Source organism: Microtus pennsylvanicus, chromosome 2 (assembly GCF_037038515.1).
Source record: "Microtus pennsylvanicus isolate mMicPen1 chromosome 2, mMicPen1.hap1, whole genome shotgun sequence".
Lineage (NCBI taxonomy): Eukaryota > Metazoa > Chordata > Mammalia > Rodentia > Cricetidae > Microtus > Microtus pennsylvanicus.
The window spans coordinates 148,467,520-148,490,205 of record NC_134580.1 but is presented as its reverse complement, the minus strand read 5'-3'; the positions used below and the strand labels follow the sequence as shown (position 1 = coordinate 148,490,205).

At 50.2% G+C, this 22,686-nt stretch overlaps 1 protein-coding gene across 2 annotated transcripts in view; it reads right to left on the bottom strand.

Moving 5' to 3' along the window:
• Positions 1–9,660: 9,660 nt before the first annotated feature.
• Positions 9,661–22,686, bottom strand: part of Vapb (VAMP associated protein B and C) — a 41,207-nt gene continuing 28,181 nt past the window's right edge. The window contains exons 3-6 of one of the 2 annotated variants that reach the window (XM_075963236.1): positions 21,490–21,593; positions 17,043–17,123; positions 15,309–15,485; positions 9,661–13,354 (exon numbers count right to left, since the gene is read on the bottom strand). In XM_075963236.1, coding sequence (XP_075819351.1) covers positions 13,196–13,354; positions 15,309–15,485; positions 17,043–17,123; positions 21,490–21,593 — 521 coding nt within the window. In that variant the 3' untranslated portion in view covers positions 9,661–13,195. The remainder of the gene's footprint in view (positions 13,355–15,308; positions 15,486–17,042; positions 17,124–21,489; positions 21,594–22,686) is intronic. The other variant, XM_075963237.1, reaches the window with a different exon arrangement.

The following is a 22,686-nucleotide window of genomic DNA, read 5'->3' as shown; positions in this document are numbered from 1 at the left end:
CACCCCAATGGACCACCTCGACCACCTCCTTGCTCTCGTGCATCCACCGTTGGTACCGCCCCCAATGGACCATCTCTTTGCTCGCCTCCACCAATGGTGCCGCCCCTAATGGACCATCTCTTTGCTCGCCTCCACCAATGGTACCGCCCCTAATGGACCACCCCCTTGCTCTCATCACCACCATTGTCACATGTTGCTCAGTGTTTGAAAGGCTTTCATTTTTTTTTTTTCATGTCTATTCTCTGGCCCCTCTAGAGAATGCAACTCCCAGGGAAAGGGCAGGGCCCCTCTCTGCATCTTCCCCATGGGGTCAGAAGTGCCTGGTGCCGGGTGGAAAAAACCTCAGCACATAGATGACTCTCAAGGGTACAGAAACTGGTGAAAGTCACAGGTCACACGTGCCATCCCTGGGTTGGGGAGACTGAATCAGAGATGGGGTTGGTCATCTGTACCTTCCACATGGACACATGGAGGCACAGAGAGGGCTTGGCTAACAGGAGGTCACACAGTAAGCAAAGTCTTGGGTCCAAATGGGGGCAGCTGGACCCAGAAGCCAGAGATCAGGGTTTTCTGAAGGAAGTGTGGGGGGCTCCTTGCTGCAACAAGGAAGGTAATTTGGAACTGCTCAGCAAGTTGTGAACCACCTGATTAGGTATGCTGAGTAAGAGAGGAGCTTCTGCTGGCTGAGTTAGGCCCCTATGGAGACAACTGACAGAAGAAAGCTAAGAGCCCCGTCTCTTTCGGTGAGGGGATTAGGCAGAGGCTGAGGCCTCAGAACCCCCAGGCCCTTCCACCCTTACGGAGACCCAAGAGTGCTCTCCTTAGCAGAAGGGAAGAGCCTACTCCTGGCTGTGAGCAAAAACAAAACAAAATTAATGTTCTCCACTGTATGTGCAGTCACGCTGAAAGGGGGGCAAAGCCCGTGGCGGTTGATAATTTCACAGTGTAAGTCCCGGGAGAGCAAAGGAGCTTTTTTTTTTTTCTTTTTAATAAAAAGTTTAAATTGTACACAGCTCTCGGAGGCCCATTAACTACCAGGCACTGCTTATCAGAAGTTATTTCTTTGCTTTTTTTTCTAAGCGAATGTGTTTAATCTCCCAGCGGTACCACCGTGCTGAGAAGCAGCCTGTGCTGGTGACGCGAGGCTGCTCGGTGTGTCCTCTCTTGGGAGCTAGGGTGACTCAGGCGCTGGCTGGAGCCTCTGACGCAGGTAGAATTGCATTAGGGCCCTGGCAGGGGCCGATGCACGGCCATTAGTGTCACTGATGAGGGCTGAGGCTGGGGGTTGTTACCATTTACAGAGGTGGGCTCTGGGCAGCAACCATCCACCTCCCTATCTGCCCAGAGCTGGTCACACACTGCCACTGAAGACAGAAATCATCTGTGCACACTGAAGACCCCACTCTTTGGTCGTCCTTGCTTTCCCTGTAGTCAGTGCTCAGCCCAATCCTTCCATAGCCTCGGCCCTTGCTCAGCTGGGCACACACCCCCATCTTCATCACGTATTTATCGGTAACATCCTGTTTATTCACATCCTCTTTCAACCCAGCTTCAGAATAGCAGGCCTCCTGTCAGGGTCCCTGCTGGGCCTCCAGTAGGCAGTGTCACCTGGCCCAGTGGGAGTGTAGTAAACACTGGCTGTGTCCTGTTTGGGGGTCCCCGAATGCAGCTATTAAGTATCAACTACGCCCCCCTCATGCTGGCTTCAAGTACGTATGCTTTGCTCTTTCTAATAAGATGGGCAGAGTCAAACTCAAGACCTGGGAACTGAAGGACACTTTGCTCTCTCTGGACAATTGTTTCTATGGTATCAAGAGTAAACCTGCCTCTGAAGAGGTCGCGCCAACTTCTCATAACAAAACCCAAGGGTACTGAAAGGCCCTGAACCCCATGAAGGAGTCATAAGCCAAACTTCCTTCAGTCTCACCCTACAGCTCCTCAATGGTGGTGCCTGGCCGAGGACTTCAGGCCATCCATCTGAGTTTATGTCCTAGAAAGAGCAAGGGTACAGACTCACTGAGGTGGATCTCCTCCCAGTGCTGCGGCACTTCCCTGGGGCATTTAGTAACGGATACATCTTAGTTCTGTATCCTTGTTATCTCTTTAATCTTTTAGACCAAGAAAGAAGGTAACAAACGAAGGTGGCCGCCCTGTCTGTTAAAACTAATTGCGCCACTTTTATAAAGAAATGTCAAAGGCCTGAGGAGGAAGGCTGGCTCTCCAACCCTGAACTGAAGAGAGTCATGACCGTGTTCCTTTCCCTCTGCTTCTTTCAGAAATTCTGATAAATTATGGGGAAATGATTAAAAGGAACAGAGTCTCACGGCTAAATACAAAAGGAGAATGTGGCCAGCAAGATGAGAGTAAGTCTAGGCTGTAGGAGATGGAGGCCCATCCCTGGCAGGAGGCCTCAGAGAGTAGGAGCTCATAGGTGGCCAGGGGGAGGCTCAAAGCATGCTCATGTACCACAGTCAGGGCTTAGAGAACTGGCCGCTTGGCCGGCTCAGGAGCCAACAGAGCAGAAGGGCTGGCGGGCACATTTGTGCAGTGTTTCTACGTCTGTAAAAGGGACGAAACCCTCTCAAGCCACTCCCCGACCCAGCAAAGAACCAAAAGTTCCGTCTCAGGATCTTTGGATTCAGCAACAGCCAGGAGCAGAGGATCATGCTCGAAAAAAACATGGGCTGTGACCAAAACCCTGCATGCTAAAGGGCGAGCGCACGGGCTCCTGCTGTCCTTGGCTTCCACAGAGGCCGTAGCCAAAAGCTGCCAGGCAGCAGATGTAAGATTAACCTCTTAAACACTGCACAGGTCTGCTAGACCACAAAAAGCACTGGGTTTGACCCTTAGCATCACAGAAAACAGACCAAATCCTACCTTTCTTTCCCCAGCTCCTCTGGCAGGGTGGGGAGGGGGGAGAGTAACAACTATTATGTCTCTAGTGGGGAAAAATCTCTATCTGCTAAACTTGTTGATGAGGCAGGAGGGGCAGAAGTTCAAGGCCAACCTTTGCCACGTAGTGAGCTGGAGATTACCCCAAACACCACACACACTATAAACTCAAATGTATATGCATATAGCCAATGGAACATGTGCACAGGTGTGTGTATTCAAGATTACACACACACAAATATGTTGCTACTCACAAATAAGAACTGGGAAATAAAGAAATCTTGAAATTCTAATATGCAAGAGGCAGAGGCAGGTAGAGTTCTATGAGTTTGAGACCACCTTAATCTATATAAAGAGTTCCAGGTCAATCAGGGCTACATAGCAAGACCTGTTTCAGAGAGAGAGAGAGAGAGAGAGAGAGAGAGAGAGAGAGAGAGAGAGAGAGAAATGAAAAAAATGCAGAATAGTCAAAAGTTTTGGATATTGAAGTCAAAAATTTTCCCAGAAATAAACACCAGAATTTGAGGTGGCATTAGATTTTGTAAGGGGACCATTAGAAGTGAAATGATGTCTTCAGAATTCTCACATGCACTTTCAGCCTTGTCTTTTATACCCAGAACAACTATCTCATCGTGGGAGGACAGACTAGAACAGTTTTAGGCATTTGTCCCCGAAAAATGGTGTTCCTCGTATGCCTTTCTCAGATAGGGATGTGCAAAACAAAAGGAAACAAAGTAAGAAGGATCCAGCTATTCCACTCCTTAAGAACTCCATCTCCTACCATGGGATACTTGCACATCCATGTTTCTGCTGCTCTATTTACTATAGCAAAGAACATGGACTCAATTTAGATGTCCATCGACAGACGAATGTGTAATAAAAACATGGTACACATATGCAATATTCGGCTATATAGAGAAATGAAATATGTGGGGAATGGATGGACTTGGGAAGCACAGTAAGGGGAAAGAAAAACTGTTGGCTCTCTCTCATGCGCAAACCCTAACCTAAACTGTATACAAGAATATATGTAAACAGGGGTAAGCATGGATATAATACAAAATTTAGAAAGGAGACCAAGGGGGTAATAAGTGATGAGGACAGATGGAATGCAGGCAAAAGGACACGAGTCACGACAGAGGACCTACAACTAATTTTTTTTTAGTTACAATTTATTTATGTGTGTGTTGCATAAGTTAACAAAGACGAACACACGAAGCTGTGACTTGGGAACAGCTCTCCGAACTGTACAGAAGCTGGCTGGCGAGAAAAACAAAGGTGGGACTACAGTTTGAGAAGTGTTTTTGAACCCTGCTGGGCTCAGTTTTCATCTGTGAGTGATTAGAATAAAGTCTTTTGATTTAAAAAAAATATCATAAGGAAATAAATCAAAAGAGGAAAATGAAGAGTTAAAAAAGAGATCTAGCCCAAAAAAGAGCAAAGGAGATCTAACGATGACGATGACGGCAAAGGAAGTGCCTGTGCAGCCATCAGCACCGAGAAGGGGTGGGGATGAGGACCTCTGAAGCCATTGGTGGGAACAGTCACCGTGTACAGGGACAGGGCTTGGCTCCGAACTCATTATCCGAGGAAACCTAAACAAGAAAGACTCCAGTGAGAACCGTGGGCTGGGAGAGGTTAATCAGTGTTCCCAGCATTGCTGCCAGCAGTGCTGTCAATACTCAGTCATGGAACAGGACACAGGGACTCCTTGATTTTCATAGGGGGACGTCAGACAATAATATCTCGGCCCAAAAGCCCTGCACATAGCATGCTATTTGGAACTGTAAGGGCAAACAGGAGCAAGAGTGACCTGGCTGAGAGGCATGGAGGTCCAGGGGCACACAGACTGCTGATGTTCATTGTAAGGTCATCAGGCAGATAGAACGTCTGGTATTATGTACACAAAACGACTTGGCATAAAACCAAACCAAACTACATGTCTGTCTCTCCACACACATGTATGTATATGCAGTTCCAATTGCTACTGGTGATACAAACCGCAGATCCTGGTGAGAAGGGTTTCAAACGCTCTGAGGAAGCCAGACATTGGACTCATGGTTTGCAGAGGAGCCCTGCAAAAGGGACTTGGCCTCCACCCTGAGGTGATGGGAAACACAGAGGAAGGAAAAATGGGCCAAAGACAGGACCTGGCCCTGGGCCACCAGCCCTTCCTCATATGTTGACTGGCCCAATATTGGTGGCTGGTTTTACCATTACTAATGGAAACTATTTCCCCTGGTCAGGAGCCACTCTTAGGAGCAGCCACATGACTGTTGGGCGGGGGAGGACATAGTGGGACTTGGCTTTGAAGAGCTTCCTGCCTTCCTACACATCACAACATTTTGAAGTAGCAGAGAGGTCCATTTTTCAAAAAGTCCATAATGCAGATTTTGTATTTCTCCACATTTTTGCTCTTTCTTTTCTTCTTTGAAGTGATTTTAGTGGTCAAACATTGCTGGGGAAAACAGCCACAGAAGTTCTACTTGAAAAAAGAAAGCCCGGATTGCAAATGCAATTCTGTGTTTTCAGTGCCTGATGGGCACCTCGCTCCCATTAGAGCGGCCCAGAGAGTTCTAGTTCGAGCAGCTTCATCTAAAGCACTAACAAAAGCCCCTGAGAGCAGGGGCGGTGACTCACACAGGACAGCTTCACTCACCAGCTCCTATCCTGCCAGGCCTCCATCAGCAGGGTGGATAGGAAATTGCCTTCAATCTTCAATCTTACTGAACACCATGGGGAGAGACCCAAAAGGATGTGGGGGGCACAGACAGGTCTGGACTGATGCTGTCACCAAGTTGTGGGTATCGGTAGAGGTCAGAGTATTCATCACCCCCACACCCACCCACCCACCCTTACACACACACACACACACACACACACACACACAGAGATACTCACTCTATGGCCTGGGTTGCAGTCGTCTTGTGAGAATAATGAACTTCTTCCTGTACTCAGAAGCTTCGCTTACTGCTCCTGCCTGTCTAGATGGCCTTTGTTCCCCCCCCCCCCCAACCTGGCTTCCCGGCAGTCTTCACTCACAGGCACCCCAGGCAAATACAGGCAAAAGAGACCTCAAATGCACATGCATAGTGAGGCCCGTGCACGACGGCGTGCTCACCTGCAGCCCCATATGTGACTGACAGCACGGACGGGCCTGGTTCTTGTCAACCCGGCCCCTGCTGGGTTACGACAGCAAGGGGTAGGCAAGCAAGTGGCTCAGGAAGACTGAGCCGGCAGCAATGCCTTCCTGGAGCCAGTAGAGCCCAATTTCAAAATGCAGATGTCCCGTGCCCATTTTTACCTTCTAGGGGTTGATCCCATGACATCAGGGCCTGTTTGCACAGCTGTATACGGTGGCAAGGGCAGAAACTGCTTGAAGATACCTCAGCTGGCTGAGTTCTGGGAGCACTAGACTGAGGGAAAGTACCGAGTAATGACAGTAATGCTGTGTACGCTGACCCAAAAAGGTCTCCAAGATACATTTCCAAGAGGCCAGCTCTATGGCAGGGCAGGCGGAAAACTTCAGCCTGTTTCCAGGGGAAGGGGGCAGGTGAACTGCCTTGGCACTGTGTCTTCTGGTCTGGTAGGACCTGTGCTACTCTCCCAAGAGGTTGAAACGGTCTTGGTGACGGCTTTCACATAACACTGTGAGACAGGGAACTGTCCAACAGGCTTAGGACATAGAGGCCAGATCATCGACACTGGCAGGATAGGCTCTCCCTCTGCAAGTCAGCAACACCTGCCTCCCCCAACGGGAACCGCAGAGGTCCCCATGCGGAGCCCCCACCCCCACACCTCTGCTCCTGGAAAGTTCCTCAGTGGCAAAATGAGGACGTTGATCTAAATCATCTTTAAATCTGGCTTCTGGTACAAAGACCCATGATTTTCATTTAATCCAATTTCCTTCCCATAAGAAGCACAGAATGCGACGGTTCTTGGTGTCCTCTCCGCAGCACACCGAACACTCTCAAGCCCTCCACTCACAATGATTTTTACACGGAAGCATCCTTTAAATATATTCAGAGCAGAGAATTTATTGAACATTGTATGGAGACAGCTCATATGAAAGTTTCTACCCCGGCGGGGCGGGTCTCATCAGACCGACATAGAACAGGTGAGAACTCGCTGTGCAGGGCTCTTTCAGTATGGACACTGCAGAAATATGCCTCCTTCCCTCTGGGAAACATAAAGTCAGCCATAAAACCGTGGATTTATCACACATCAGATAACCAAAGTGCATGGTGAAGAAGTCCTTTTCTGCTTCGATTCTGTAAATGAGTTCCGCATCAGAACAGGAAATACACCTTAAATGCATAGAGGAGAGATTATGAAAACAACGGCATTCTAAAATGTCTCTTGACATACTCAGTCCCTAAAATGTTGACGTACACCGAGGTCGGAGTGAACACAGTCACGGGCTGCAGAGATCTTTGAGATGAGAAAGGATGTTAGGCCGGATGGGAATGGCATGCATTGCTGAGACTGTTTCTCAGATGGGGAGGGGGCGGTGACAGGAACATTAGCTTGTGTTTGTTATAGGAAGTTCCAAATGCCAGCAGTTCATATATTTTATTAAAACAAAACAAACAAAACAGAACAACAACAAAAGGTATGTTAGCCACAAAAATAAGCCCGTTGCATCTTGCATTTTTCTACCTAAGAGCGCAGATCACCACACGTAGGCCGCTTACCAGTGATACACATGCCAAATGACTCCTACAGATTCCTTCCTCAGCACTTCATCCAGTGTGGAAAACAGAGAGAGCGCCTTAGAAACATCTGCCAGATGGGTCGTGAACAGAAGACAGTTTTGTGCACATGGTTTCAGCATCACAGACAATAAATTCTGACCTTTGACGCCATCTCAGACTCGATGGGAAGGCTTTTTTTCTCTTAAATAAATGCCGCACTAAAGGGCTAGCAGCCGAATTTAGTTTACTTCTAAAAAGCAAAGAAATGGGAATGCAGGCAGCCCGTCCATAAAAAAGATGGAGCCTTGTTGTGTTAAAGGGGGAAATGGCGAGTCGATGTGTGGAGCGTGCGTGCTAATTCATCATCTTTGTAAGTCATGGAAGCTCTGCATTCTTGTTAGCACGGAGCCTTAATGGGATTGTGTTAAAAGATCTGATTTGTCTCCCGTAGACGGTGCTTTCTGGAGGGAGGTGGAAAGTAACGCGTAATCTGTTTTATTTTGGCCAAACGTGGCTTTTGAGCATCAGGGAAACAGAACCGTGGCTGCAGTTCCACTGTGCAATGGCCCTGCCAGCTCCTGGGGCTCATCAGGATGCAGGTGGAATGCAAGCGGGAATGCAAGGCAGAGCATCCATCCTACACCCACATCCATTAGCGAGATGATTAAACCCGCATCAGCCCCTCGCTGCAATACAGCAACTGTAATAGGGCATTGTTACAGGATCAATGCTTCCCGGTTCAGAATAAACATCAGCATTTGTGCGGCGGCAGCCCCTGGTGCCCCACAGCTGTGCTTCTTCCCACTGACATCTTTTCGTCAGTGTGACCCACACCGTGGCAACATCCCAAGGTGTCATAACTGCAAATATCTATGGCAAGTTGGATAATGGCTATGTTTCTGTTGCTAGTTTTCCTTCCTTCCTCTTCTGAAGAGCGAATGCACATATATTCTAATAAATTAATCCCATTAAGGAAAGAAAAAAAAATCTAAGGAAATTATTACATTCATCGAAACCACCTTTCCTCCACCTTCCCCAGATCTCTTAACATAATACTCAGATGTTGGTGTGTGCTGTGCCTCTAAGATTGTTCACGTGTACCTCTGTAAGGGGAATAAATGAACTGGGCTGACAACTACCAGCGTGCTGCTGTGGAAATGGCTCTCACCCCCTTCCTTAGGGGTTCGGTTCCCTCAGGCACCCCAGATAGTCAATACTCCCGGTGGCTGATCCTCAAGCTCTGAGCATGCAGTGGCCATCAGGTGGCTGGGAGCTGGGCAGAGGGCAGCGATGCACCCGACGCTCCTGTAACAGTCGCCTGTCACTGGCTCATGTATTTCTCCACAGGTTCAGAGAGAGCCCAGACACGATCTCAGCTGCTTTCAAACCTCAATAGGCCACTTCTATAATGCCAATTTTAATGAACTTCTCTCATTCACATTTAATTTACAAGTTATAAGGAGCCTCCAGATAAAGCAACCTTACCTCACCGAGACACAGTGGTAATTTTCTTTCTAAAGCTCCCAGTTATTCCCCAGGCACACGGGCAGTGAGAGAAGTGGAAACAGCCACATGTATCCAAAATGTGGGATGTGCTCGGGCCATGCCAGAGCCCTGGCTCTCCCAGCTCAGCCTGGAAACACTGGCTGGGTCAAAGCCACAGACAAGACAGTGCTGGTGAGCTGAGGTACAGGGCAGCAAATACCTCTCTCCTCCTTGAACCCTTCCTGATCCCCAGATCTCCAGCAAGCAGTGTCTTAGCAAGTACATGCAGGCTGCACACGCAGGCTGGGACTCATTTAGCTCTAAACCAAAAGGTTGCCCAGCTTAATGCACTGAGCTTTGGCATCCCTGTTTGTAGGACGGAGCCTGGCATGAGGTTCTATGGAGGTGCTCTGCAGCCAGCATGGCATTGACAAAGGTTCCTATCACAGGAGGCTCCATCTGGGGAGGGGAAAGGCCTTCTCCACATCCAATCAGGCCAAGGAACCCTGAGGGAGCCGGTGGGCCATGATCTCAGCGCTGCCCTTTGCGTTCTCAGAGAGTGATGGCAGGGCCTCGCTGTGCTGCAAACGGCACCCATCCATCTACACAATTGCATTTCTGGTTGGCTCTGAAAAGCATTCCCTCTCAGTAACATCAAACACGGCCAAGTGTAATTAGGATGAGGCTGGTGCCTTCCGGTTACTCGTCCCTTCCGTCACAGTGGACAGGCTCCAAAGGAGACATGGCTATCACTGCAAGCAAAGGAACACTGGCCTCTTATACTGAAGAAGGTCTGGAAAGCAGAATGTCACTCCGGTATACAGGATGACCAAAGTCACAGAAGCAGCTCTCTCTGTGTTCCGGTTTCTCCCTTACAAGGATTTTGCAAACCGTAACCAGAAATCTGCACTTGGGCCAGTTATTCTGAGGAACTGGAAATGCCAAATGACACTGCATTTTGGCATGTACTCTGAGTTTGAAAACACCAAGATTTGTGTACAGAAAATAAGAGGCACCATTTGGGAACTGTCAAGCTACTCCACCCAGCACATATGCTACAGACAAACATACACGTGCACATGTAATTTGAAAACAGGGTTTGTTTTCAAATTCATCTGAAGGGCCATTTAGCTCGGAGCTCTCACTCCATTCGGTTCTGTCTGACTCAACACAGCCTGCAGGCTGGGCACTGCTATCTTCACACGGCAATGCTGTTCCTAGGATTTGTTTGAAAGCGGTTCGGTTTTCACGGCTCACTGGAGGTTCTTCATTCCCCTTGCTGTGTTATGTAGGTATAAGCCGTCTCTCTAGGCATAAACTGTCCACTGGTAAAAATCAATTTTGATTTTATCAGTATTTATTACTGCTGGTGCCAGCAGTTTAAAAGACCAGAGAGGGAAAACATGCAAAGTAGGAGAAAAAAATGAAAGCCAGAGTCTCACCCCGACAGATAATAGTGCCTGCTGTCTTTAAGAGGTGCTCTGTATCATTCCAAGCTGAAATTATCAACTTAGAAATCCAATCAATAGTAATTGATGGGACTCTGCTACTGAGTCCCTCTGTGAGCACTGTGACTGGTGTTCCCAAAGCCAGGACACCCACCAGGCCTGCCCAGGCTGCTTCACGACTGCCATCCCACAGGGTCTCAGCTTTACCCTGTCCAAAACATCTGACTCTCTCTCTGGAGAGAGACAGCCACGTTTACCTCCTTTTTGCCTTACTCAATTTTGTTTTTTTTTTTCTCTGAAATTTTCAAAAAAGACACCCCAAATGTGCACACCTCTCTTCAGGGCTCCAAATGTAAAAGCACTCTCCCATCAGACACCTCTCTTCCAGCACGTTCTTTACTGATGGGTTGACCTGGAAAATTACCATGCTGCCTAGTTTCCACCCTCTCCTCAGTCAGGCCCCACGAACTACCATGCCCAGACAGTCCTCGTCTCTCCAAGGAAAGGCTTCCAAGGGCTGCAGAAAGGACGGACATCTGTGCATCTTGAGACTTGTTGCCGCCCCTGCAGCAAGAGTGCCCACAATCTCCGGCCAGCTAAACACACTCTCACAGCACGCAAACAATCACCTTCCAAGGCCCCACCGTGGCAGCTTCCAGACAAGCTTTAATCTCGATATCTGGCTGTGCCTCTGAAGATTTTTTTCTAGCACACATGGCCGTCCTGTAAGAACACTTGCAAACCTTGGCTCTGGTGTCACAGAGCTAGATGACCCCATCAGGTACTGGTGGAGGCCCTGAGTTACTCTGCTCTCAAAGCCAGGAAGGGCCAGAAGCTGCCAAAGGATTACTAGCAGCGAGTTGACTGACAAACCTCAGGCTACTGTGGAAAGACGGGGGGGGGGGGGGGGGGGGGTGTGAGGCCAGAACTCTTGGTTCAACCCCCCCTTTCTCAGGTACACGGAAATGCACTGGTGAGTGGGATGATCACAGCTCCTGAGCATTTCTTGAGAACACCTGGGGTCACTCAGAGAGAGGAAGCCACATACTCCGGCCACCCAGACCCCATCTCACCATCTCAAAGCGCCAGCTGGCCAGTCATGTACAGCAGCAGTGTGGCTTGGGGGATCCAGGCCAGTCTTCCTTTAGATGGCCTTGTCCTGTCAGACCCAAGCCTGTCACTGAAGGGCCAAGGTCACAGAAGAGAAAGGACAGCGGGCCTGAGACAGCAGGAGTTTTATTTTCTGTACTGTTAGCTGAAGCCAACTAAAAATATAATAATAGTAGTGTGTGTGTGTATGTGTGTGTGTGCGTGTGTGTGTACACAGATGTATGTATAGTCAAATCATTAAACATGTGCTTCCCACTGATAGAGCTCATTTTAAAATCAACCTTCCATGGCACGCTAACGATGATTAATAATAATAATCCCACACACAGCAAATGTGACAAAATGACAAAAGAACTCTTAATTTGGGACTTTATTTTAATTTCTTCTTTTAAGATGCTACATAGAGTTGAGCAGAACTGGATTGGTCTTTTAGGGCATGAAATTAATTCACAGTCCAGACTCTTCATTACCAGCAGATGGATTTGCTGAGGTGCTCTCCTCCCCAGCTCTACGCCCTGCACCCTCGGGCAGCCTGACTCATTCATCCTGAGACGGGCAGGTCAGACCTGGCCTATGTTCTAGAAGGATGAGCCATAGCGGAGAGTGAGGAGAGAACAATCTAGAAGACTGGGTAACCCAGAGCTGACTGTCACTACAAAGAGTGTCCCTCTTCGGGACAGCTGTTACTGATCCACAACAAAACACTTCCTGGCAGCTGTCTCCTGACTCAGACTCTCCCCATCCCTTGGACCTCCAGAGACCGGGAGCCACGGTGCCACCAGCGGCAAGGCCCTCACTGGTATGGTACTCCATGGTACTCCCAGCACAGGTGAGGTGCAGGCTGCAGCACTGCCTGCACTCGGCGACAGCAGAGTGGAACACACGGGATGGAACACACTGAGGAAGCCAGATGTGCAGCACACATCTCTGGTAACAGCTCAGTGTCACTACACGAACCAACAGACTGAGTTTGGTCCCTTTAAGAGAGCAGAACACAGAGACTCGTGTCTCTCACTCATGACCTACAAGTACACAAGATGTGGCCACCATGCAAGGTGTTTTGGCTTCTGTAGCTCTGCATGCCTGAGGAGCCGATGACTTGGACAGAACAGCAGGCCTGGGGAAGCCACCTGGGTGAGACTAGGCAGCACGAAGTGGCTGTGGAGGGGACAGCACACCCCACCTCACAGGACTCCTGCTCCCACAGGCCAGCCCCAACATGTGAGAAAGAGCTTCTGCTTTAAGAGAGGTGACTAGGAACATGTGCCAAGGCCTACCGAGTTTAATGTAACAGCTACAATAAGCCACTGTGGAAACCACGGCGTCCCTCAGTAACAGACCATTCTTCCCCCGTCCATTGACTATACATTTTTAACTTCCTAAAAGATCATTATATTATGCTATATTTGTGTGTGCATTTGTGTGTGCATGGGGAGGGGTATTTAAAGGCAAGACCTGTGAGATGTCATCATACATTAATTTCTTTTTACGCATGGTTATGATAAATTTAGATCCCATGATGCGGTAGATCCATCAATCCAATCTGCCTTCCTTCGCATGCGGCCTCTACAAGGCAATCTTCCCTATAATGACGCCAACAATGAAGAACAAGACCACCAGAGCCAGCAGCCGGGCGCTGAGGCCATCCTCCTTGCCGGGGGCAGCCAGAGCTGCCATGGGGCTGTTGCTCTGCAGCGCCTTCCTCACCCGAAGCCCGTCTTCTTCCTAGGGGGATAAGTGCATATTTCAAAAGCAGATCATGGCTTGGCAGACATGATCCAGCCACAACGCAAAGGCACACGGAAGCCTACAGAGAAGCCGTTGCCAGGCCCCTCAGTGTTCCTCCTACCAGAGCCGCTGGATCTCTCCTAACACCAAGTTGGAGTGCACCCTCAGCTTCCCGTGAACTACAAGAAAAGCTCTTGGTGGGAGCTGGGGTTGCAGCACAGGCTCTTTGGCCATGTTTTGGCCTCTTCTCTGCCTACCTCCAGATCTGACCTCTGGTCCTGTCCTGAACCTACAAGTTTGTCCAATCAACTCATCTCTGCCTCAAATTCCAGGTACTTCCCAAGACACAAACCACAGCCAACTATTCAGTGGGAACCTGCATCAGCCTGGCGAGAGACCTAGGTAGACTGCTGAATCTAATAACCCTTCGAATTTGAAACACATACTATGTGCGACCGCTGCCACAGTTGGTGAAAAGAAAACCTTCATTTGCCCAGCACAAATACCTTCTAACTAACTCATGGCTTCCTTCTCTCACTTCCAAAGAGAGTCACCAGGCCACACCCACCACACCCCCAGGTTAGGTAAGGAAAGATGTGTATCTGATTTCTACTCCTCGCCTGAAGGATCTGTAGGTTCCTCCAGTCCCCTCCCAAGTCCCACTACTGCGCAGGGGCAGGGGCAGGCTACTCTATTCTGAGGTCTCGCACAGTGCTGACACTCTCCACCCTTTTCCTCGGCTTCTTTCTTATCTGCGAAGTACCAAGGGCAGTCTTCCCATGATCTGCAGCTCTCTATGGTCCCACTAAGGACATGGGCTATAACCATCACTGTCTCATCGCTCCCTCAGCCCCACTAACAGGGAGCTCCCCAGGGCAGCCTGCTCATAGCTGAGCCTGCAAGGCCTGGCACACAGATCTCACTAAACAAGAAGCCATGTGTGGCAGGATAAAGCATCCCCCGTCAAGATGGCTCTGGTATTATTTTAGAGATACTGTGCTCACGGCAAGGCCAGCGCCACAGCACAGTGATGGATGAGCTGCAGCGTTCGATTAACTTTACAAAAAATGGGCACAGCAAAACCCAGCATTTATTTTATTGGGTTTACATTGAAGCTAACCCAACCTATAGATCACCGTAAATGGTGCAGAACTCTATTTCTGAGGAGAGTCTCACTCAAAGAGAAGCTTCTGCAAAGGAAGATGCTGAGGCCACTTCTACACTGCCATCCTCCGACATCTGCCTCAGAGCCGGGATGCAGGGGAGTCGGCTTACGAGTGCGTTATGTGCATCTGCCGCCACAGCCGGCAAAGAGGGGAAACCTATTACATGCTTGGCTGGCATCATCAAGATTAAGAACAAATAGGCCTCAAAGTTTAAGCTGTAACAAAAGCTCCTATAATCAGATGTTCAGGTCTATCCACATCCAAGACAGACAGATCCACAGGGTTTGAGCCACAAGTCAGTCAGAGAGACGGTCAACAAACAGGCCTGAGAAATGGGCCTGGAGTGGACAAGACTATGAAAACCGTGTGGGCAGCAAAGTGAGCTGCTAGGCCGAGCCTGCTCTGGCCTCCCCAATGCCTAGCCAGGTGCCCCAAGCTGCAGCCCTGGTTTCTCCTTTGTGCCTCCACCTCCCTACTGGGCCAGTACTGTGCTTTCTTCTCAGCACAAGAGCAGCCTGAGAAGCTCCCACTGCCGGGCGCACTTAAGACTTCCTAAGACTCCTGTGCCCACATCAGAACAGGACAGGACGAGCAGGAGATGGCCTCCAAGTAAGGTCACCTGAGGGACAGGCTGCAGCAGGGCCAGACAGACCAATGGGAGTGGGGCTGGGTTTGGTTCCTCAAGTGAAAAACCGTTTAGCAGGTGTGGTTCAAACACCCTTTCAGGAACCCCCTGGGGAGAGAAAGCAAGCACCACTCACCCAGGAGGGCAGCAAGGGCCTTACCTTGAGCTGTCGGCCCTCTTCCCGCAGCCTCTGCACCTCCCCCTGCAACCGCCTGCACTCCTCCATCACCTTCTTCACTTCGCTGTCATCAAGGGACGATGGCAGGGACTTAGCAGCCGCCGGTGCTTCTGTCTTGGATGCACTTGTAGGTATAATTTTATTTATTTCTACATCATGCTGTTCAGAAATAAATGAAAGCCCAAGGGTCACCAACTATGTAAGAAAGGATTTTATGCAAAGCAGTTCTCAGTACACAGTACATGAGGCAGCATTCCATCCACACGGTAAAATGTCACATTTATTTTTTAAATGCATCACTTTATCTAATATCTTGATAATCTAAAGCTACAGGGCCCTAGAAATTATGAATAAGGGCAAATAATGAAGTTGGGCTGAGGCTAATACTTCAAGGAGGAGAAAAAGGGCTGTGCATATTGCACTATCAAATTCCTGCCATGCAAAAATTAGCATACTGCAATTGTGCAAGCTCAGGAATTATCAGCTGCAAATTACCTCTGCAGGAGAGCTGAGCCTCCCAGGCCTCTGGGGGTGGGGGTGGAGGTGGGATGCGGGGGATCCAGAGAGTGGATGAGGACCAGCCAGCTCTGAGTCAGCCATGCCTCTGTCTGGGGAGGTCACATGCTCCTGTGTACCACTGCATAAAACAGGTCATGGTACCCTCTTGGAGGATGAGCTGGCCAGTGGAAGCAGGGCTAGGAGTACTCAGAATGGTAGCCTGGGGGTCTGTGTAACAATCTGAAAATCAGGCATCTAGCTCCAACTCCCTTCACTTCCCACAGAAGGGAGAGCCCAGGCCTGAGCCCCACTCATCACGGGGCTGGGGTCAGCATCCTCATCTCCCTGCTTCTGAGTTAACTTTCCCGGAACAGGATGCTGTTCTTTCTCCACTAGAAGGATCAAGGTGACAGTAGCTGATGGCAGAGCAAAAGAAAACAGGCAGTGCTGACCAATCACAGCAGAGCACTTCCCCTTCCCAGCTCCTCCAGCACTGGCAGGGGTCTGCAAACCATGCAAGACTTTTACTTTTTAACACAATTTTAACTTCTCTGGCCGGTTTGAAGGAAGTGCACATCAGATTTTAAGATGCCACCTGTCTTCTACTGTTCCAGTGAGGGCCCAGATGAAGTCAGCACAGGGAAAGACAGGGCAGACAGGGAAGTATGGGACACAGGGTCTCACAATGGGGCAGTGGGCGGCACACAACAACCACCATGAAAACGTGGGGGTACTGCTAGTGTCTAAGAAGTGGGTGCTCAATGTTGGATATCCCACAGAGCACAGGATGCAAAAGCCACCAGCACTGAAGCCAAGAGAATCTCATCTTAGGGCCGACCTGGCACTGAAGTAGTCAGTGGGGAGCAGAAGCCGAGGGAGCGCACTGACAAGGACACTCGGGGACTTCACCACCTGTCTAAGCACCATGAGAAAGAGCAAATTATTCCATGTTGGTCTCCCCATTTTGCCAAGCAAAGGCTCCCTAGAACTCATGACCTCAGGAGCCAACAGGTTGCTCTTGGGTGGCCGTTCTCCACAATTCTTTCCCAAGGCTGACCATATAGCGCAGTCAATCTGTTGACTTCAGCTTATTTTTTCCTTCATACGTTAGAGGAAGGAAAATAATTTGCCAGCTCGGATCTCTGTTTCACAGGCGATGGCATGCACAGAAGCACCAGCTTGCAACATTCGATTACTGGGAACTAGAGACGTACTTACTGGTTTAGCGTTTTCTGCTGGCAATTCAAACACACATCTAAGTTTTGAATCCATAAGGTCTTCCGGTTTTGCCTCCTTCCACTAAAACAATTTAAATTTAATAATCAGGGTATTATCAAGCTGCTGGAAGAATAATTCTCCTCCTATAACTGACAATTTCAGAAAAATACTCTTAATGAGAAAGCCCTGATGTATATCAAATAAAGAACTTAAGTCTGCTGAGATTTCAATATTTTTAACATGACAAGATTAAATGCACTAGCTCTCCTGAATATTTATCACGCTTTGCAAACCCTGCAGGCTCGCTGCTCCTTAGAGCCTGCCCAAGCTTGCCCATTGCTACTTCACAGACAGCACAGGCCTGGGAAGTGCCCATCCTCCCCAAAGGCAACCAAGCTCTCCTTAAGGAACTGGAATCTACATGGCAGGGCATACACTCCCTAGAGAGCTGTAGGATGAGGGTTTAGCCCACCCTGCCAACCACCAGTGGGGCACATCCACCACAGAGCCATTTCACCACTGTGGCTGCAACAGAATGGCCCTGCCCAAGTGACCTCACCCACCAGTGAAGCATATGCCCCTCACTAATATCTCCTTTCAGATGTGGAGGAAGCGTTAAGAAGGACAGGTCAGTAAAGCAGCAAGGTGACAGCCAAGAAGAGAGGCACCCACCCTCACCCTCCCAACCACACAGCAGCTAGGCAGTCGCTCTGTCTGGCACCAGAAGCAGCCAACAGGACAACACACTGCCACTCACAGGACAGCTGAGAGCACCGAGCACACAGGAAGACACCAACACACAAAGGTTCCTCTGTGCATATGTGTGCCCATGTGTGAGGCAGACAGGATCATGCAAGGGCCAGCTCTGGGTTCTTAATGCTGGTGACAACAGGACGCTCAAGTAGTCTCCAAGAACTGCCTACAAACTACAGGGAAGACAGATTCCATAGCACCTGCGCCAACTCATCCAAATGCACCAAGAGCCAGAGAGCCAGCAAGCAGTGGCATCACCTAAGTCCAGCCATTCTTGTCCCCAAATTGGAATCTGAATTTAATGATGACTCCAAGCTGAATGACCTGAACCCTAAGGTCCTCTGCTGAAATAGTCAACAGGCACTCTGAGTGCTCAGAGAGCACTGGAGGGGAGTTACCCTCTTTAGACTACCAACAACCCCAGCTCACTGTCCACTGCGCACAGCACTACATCAGTAAAGAGCGCCTGTGCTCTATAGGGCTCCTCCCCCTACAGGCAGCTAACACAGACAGTACATGGAAGAAAGGGTGATCAGGTACGGCTCTGTCTGCTACACACTGTCAGCTAAAAAGCAACACAGCTCTCCTAGCAGCTGGGCCTGCTGTGGGAGAACTGGCAGTCACCTCCATCCATTCAGCCTCCACTCAGGAGGGGAAGCCCACAGCGTCCTACAAAATGTGCTGCCCAAACACTTCAAACAGTTATAAAACCAACCCACTGACAAGTAGAAGGCCCCTTTGTCAACCTGCAGTGCCTGGCCCCTAGTTACTCAGGTGACAAGTCAGACATGGGCACATTCTCCTCAAAACCCTGTATTTTTATTCCCAATTCACAGGTGGCTAAAACCTCAAGAAGAATCAAGAAAACCTGTCCAAGACAGACCAAAGCATTAGTAGAGGCAGGGCTCTCCAGTAGAGATCAAGACAGCCAAGCCCCCGCCCTTTCAGCTACACCACAGCGGAAGCCAGACCAAAAGCACAGCCTGCAGACATCCACCTTCCGTGCCTGTCATGTGCTCCCTTCATCACACAGACTAACACAACACAAGTCAGGAAATGAAAGGGCAGAGAAATGTCTCCAGGGTCAGTCTTATGACAAGGTCTCATTCCAGCTCAATACTTGACTTAACCTTCCCTTTCTGCCCCCAAGGTACGCACCAATGAAGGCAGCTAGTTCTGCTTTCCCAAGCCCAAAGGAAGGCTACGTGGTTGACACGGGCAAGAGACAAGCTTGACACAGAACATCCCTGCCACCCTCGCCGTCTCTGGGCTGGCCAGATCCTGAGGACCACTGCCTGCTGTGCTGCAGATGTCCACAGGCAGCACCACCTTTGGGAGAGTTGACATCCTAATCTCTCTTCTTCCAGAAAAGTGAATACTATAAAATACTGTTTATTTATAAAAAAACAAAGGCATCCTAATTTTACCAAAATTAGAGGCATTGTTAAACATGTACTCGTATGGGGGAAGAAGGGATGAAAAGAAAGGCAATTAGAGAATATGGTGAGGAGCAGGCTATGGGTATGGAGCAGGCTGTGGTGTGAAGCAGACTGTGGATGTGAAGCCAGCTGTGGATGTAAAGCAGGCTGTGGAATAGAGCAGGCTGTGGTGTGAAGCAGGCTGTGGTGTGGAGCAGGCTGTGGTGTGGAGCAGGCTGTGGGTGTGGAGCAGGCTGAGGTGTGAAGCAGGCTGTGGGTGTGGAGTAGGCTGTGGTATGGAGCAGGCTGTGGTGTGAAGCAGGCTGTGGTGTGGAGTAGGCTGTGGTGTGGAGCAGGCTGTGGTGTGGAGCAGGCTGTGGTGTGAAGCAGGCTGTGGTGTGGAGCAGGCTGTGGGTGTGGAGCAGGCTGTGGTGTGAAGCAGGCTGTGGTGTGGAGCAGGCTGTGGGTGTGGAGCAGGCTGTGGTGTGGAGCAGGCTGTGGTGTGAAGCAGGCTGTGGGTGTGAAGCAGGCTGTGGGTGTGGAGCAGGCTATGGAACAGAGTAGGCTGTGGTGTGAAGCAGGCTGTGGATATGGAGCAGGCTGTGGGTGTGAATCAGGCTGTGGGTGTGGAGCAGGCTGTGGGTGTGGAGCAGGCTGAGGTGTGAAGCAGGCTGTGGTGTGAAGCAGGCTGTGGTGTGAAGCAGGCTGTGGTGTGAAGCAGGCTGTGTGTGTGGAGCAGGCTATGGAACAGAGTAGGCTGTGGGTGTGGAGCAGGCTATGGGTGTGGAGCAGGCTGTGGTGTGGAGCAGGCTGTGGTGTGAAGCAGGCTCCGGGTGTGAAGCAGGCTGTGGGTGTGGAACAGGCTGTGGTGTGAAGCAGGCTGTGGGTATGGAGCAGACTGTGGTATGGAGCAGGCTGTGGTGTGGAACAGGCTGTGGGTGTGAATCAGGCTGTGATGTGGAGCAGGCTGTGGTATGGAGCAGGATGTGGGTGTGAAGCAGGCTGTGGTATGGAGCAGGATGTGGGTGTGAAGCAGGCTGTGGTAGGGAGCAGGCTGTGGTATGGAGCAGGATGTGGGTGTGGAGCAGGATGTGGGTGTGAAGCAGGCTGTGGTGTGGAGTAGGCTGTGGTGTGAAGCAGGCTGTGGTGTGGAGCAGGATGTGGTGTGAAGCAGGCTGTGGTGTGGAGCAGGATGTGATGTGAAGCAGGCTGTGGTGTGGAGCAGGATGTGATGTGAAGCAGGCTGTGGTGTGGAGCAGGATGTGATGTGAAGCAGGCTGTGGTGTGGAGCAGGCTGTGGTATGAAGCAGGCTGTGGTGTGGAGCAGGATGTGGTATGAAGCAGGCTGTGGTGTGGAGCAGGCTGTGGTATGAAGCAGGCTGTGGTGTGGAGCAGGCTGTGGTATGAAGCAGGCTGTGGTGTGGAGCAGGATGTGGTATGAAGCAGGCTGTGGTGTGGAGCAGGCTGTGGTGTGAAGCAGGCTGTGGTGTGAAGCAGGCTGTGGGTGTGGAGCAGGATGTGGGTGTGAAGCAGGCTGTGGTGTGAAGCAGGCTGTGAATATGGAGCAGGCTGTGGTGTGAAGCAGGCTGTGGGTGTGGAGCAGGCTGTGGGTGTGGAGCAGGATGTGGTGTGGAACAGGCTGTGGGTGTGGAGCAGGATGTGGGTGTGAAGCAGGATGTGGTGTGGAGCAGGCTGTGGGTGTGGAACAGGCTGTGGTGTGGAGCAGGATGTGGGTGTGGAGCAGGCTGTGGGTGTGAAGCAGGATGTGGTGTGGATCAGGCTGTAGTGTGAAGCAGGCTGTGGTTGTAGCTCAGAGACAGAGCAACTGCTTAGTGAGCTCAAGATCAGAGTTCAATCCTCAGCAAAGACCCTGAAGAACTGTGTGGACCAGAAAACAAGCAAGAAGAGCAAAGCAATACAGAGGAATGTCAGTGGGAAGGAGGCTAAACGTTTAGTATTCAACACAAGCACATCCTTCTGGGTTTGAGGGGCTGGAGACAGGTCAGAAACATCCTAGCAATGGGGAAGCACTCCCCTGCAGTGCAGGAGAGAGGGAGGAAGGGTCCATGGGAGCAGAGAATTGCAGCAAGTTCAGTTCATCGAGTCAGAAAAGAACAGCCATGGAAATGTTAAAGCTACTCGTCAAAGTTGGGGAAACCATCCAGGGACCAGAGTGCACACCTCCCTAGCAGCACACTCCCCGTCAAGGGTGGAAAGGCATGCACCCGCCACGTCTGCCTAGCAGACTGCAGAAGAGAAGAAGCTTTCGTACTTACTACTGCCTCCATATCAGAAGTGTCAGGTGGCGCGAACATAGACTGAACCATAAACTTGTGTTTACTTTTCTCATTGGGATCATAATCGAAAGGCTGTAACATCACTGAGAAAGAAAATATTTCATTAGGAGAGTCAGAACGTGGTCACCCGAGTCATTTGTCACCCTAATACAATGCGGAGTAGAGCTACTTTCCAGTTCTCCCATCTGGACCTTGAGGAAGGACATGAGCCAGCAGGGATGGACAGCCTTCCCCCAATTCTGCAGGTCAGCAGCTAAGGCCAGAGAAGTTGGGGGCTGCCACAGCCTGACAGCAGGTCCCAGCTGAACTCGGGCTCTGCTAGGACTTGGGTACCAGAACCCTGCTAACCATGCCCAGGCATTCCCACAAAGCCACCCTACCCTCACTGAGCCCTTACTGAAGACATGAAATGGGAGAAACACCAAAGGCCTATTTTTCCTAGGAAAACATTGCCAAATGATCTTCTTGAGAAGGAAAACAGAATAACTCAGAACCATTCGGGATGGCTTTCGCTGCTCTACACCCCATTTCCCACACAGCTCATCAAGGTAAGGCTTGAAATATGATTTTGCCAATAGAATTCTGGAGACGGCTTACAAGCTGGATTTCCCACAGCAGGAAAAAACAATTCCGGCTCCTGCTCCATCCCGCAGCCAGAACTGAGAGAAAACTCACCAAAGGACCCTGTTGACGCTCTGCTATACAGAGTCTTCTATTCTGATTCGCTTCCTTGGCGCTATTTCCCAGATGACCTGGACCAAACCTTGTTACAAGAGGGCTGACCTGCAATATGCTCTTTGCTGTACAGCTTTACTAAGCCTCACGCCGAGTGACCTTCCCTGAAACCCAAGTTCACAGAAGCGGGGGATGCTGCAGGATCAGTGTGGGCCTAGCCCCTCCATGGTATCGTCGGCAAGTGGGCTTTTGCTCTTCAGCACCATCCACCTCAGTCTGGAAGTCGGAAGGGCTGGGGGAGGGGGCGGTATTATTTGGTTGTGTGTTCTCAGAGGGGAAAACTAGAAACAGCAGCTAGCTTGCCTCAGTCCACAAAGGCACACACACCCAAACCCGACGAGCGCCAGTCCTGCCCTCCCAGGCGGTCCCGAAAGGCGTCCACCTTCTAGATGAGAAGTCAAAGGCTGTGAGTGCCACGCTGACAAGGAAGCCAGGGTGCCA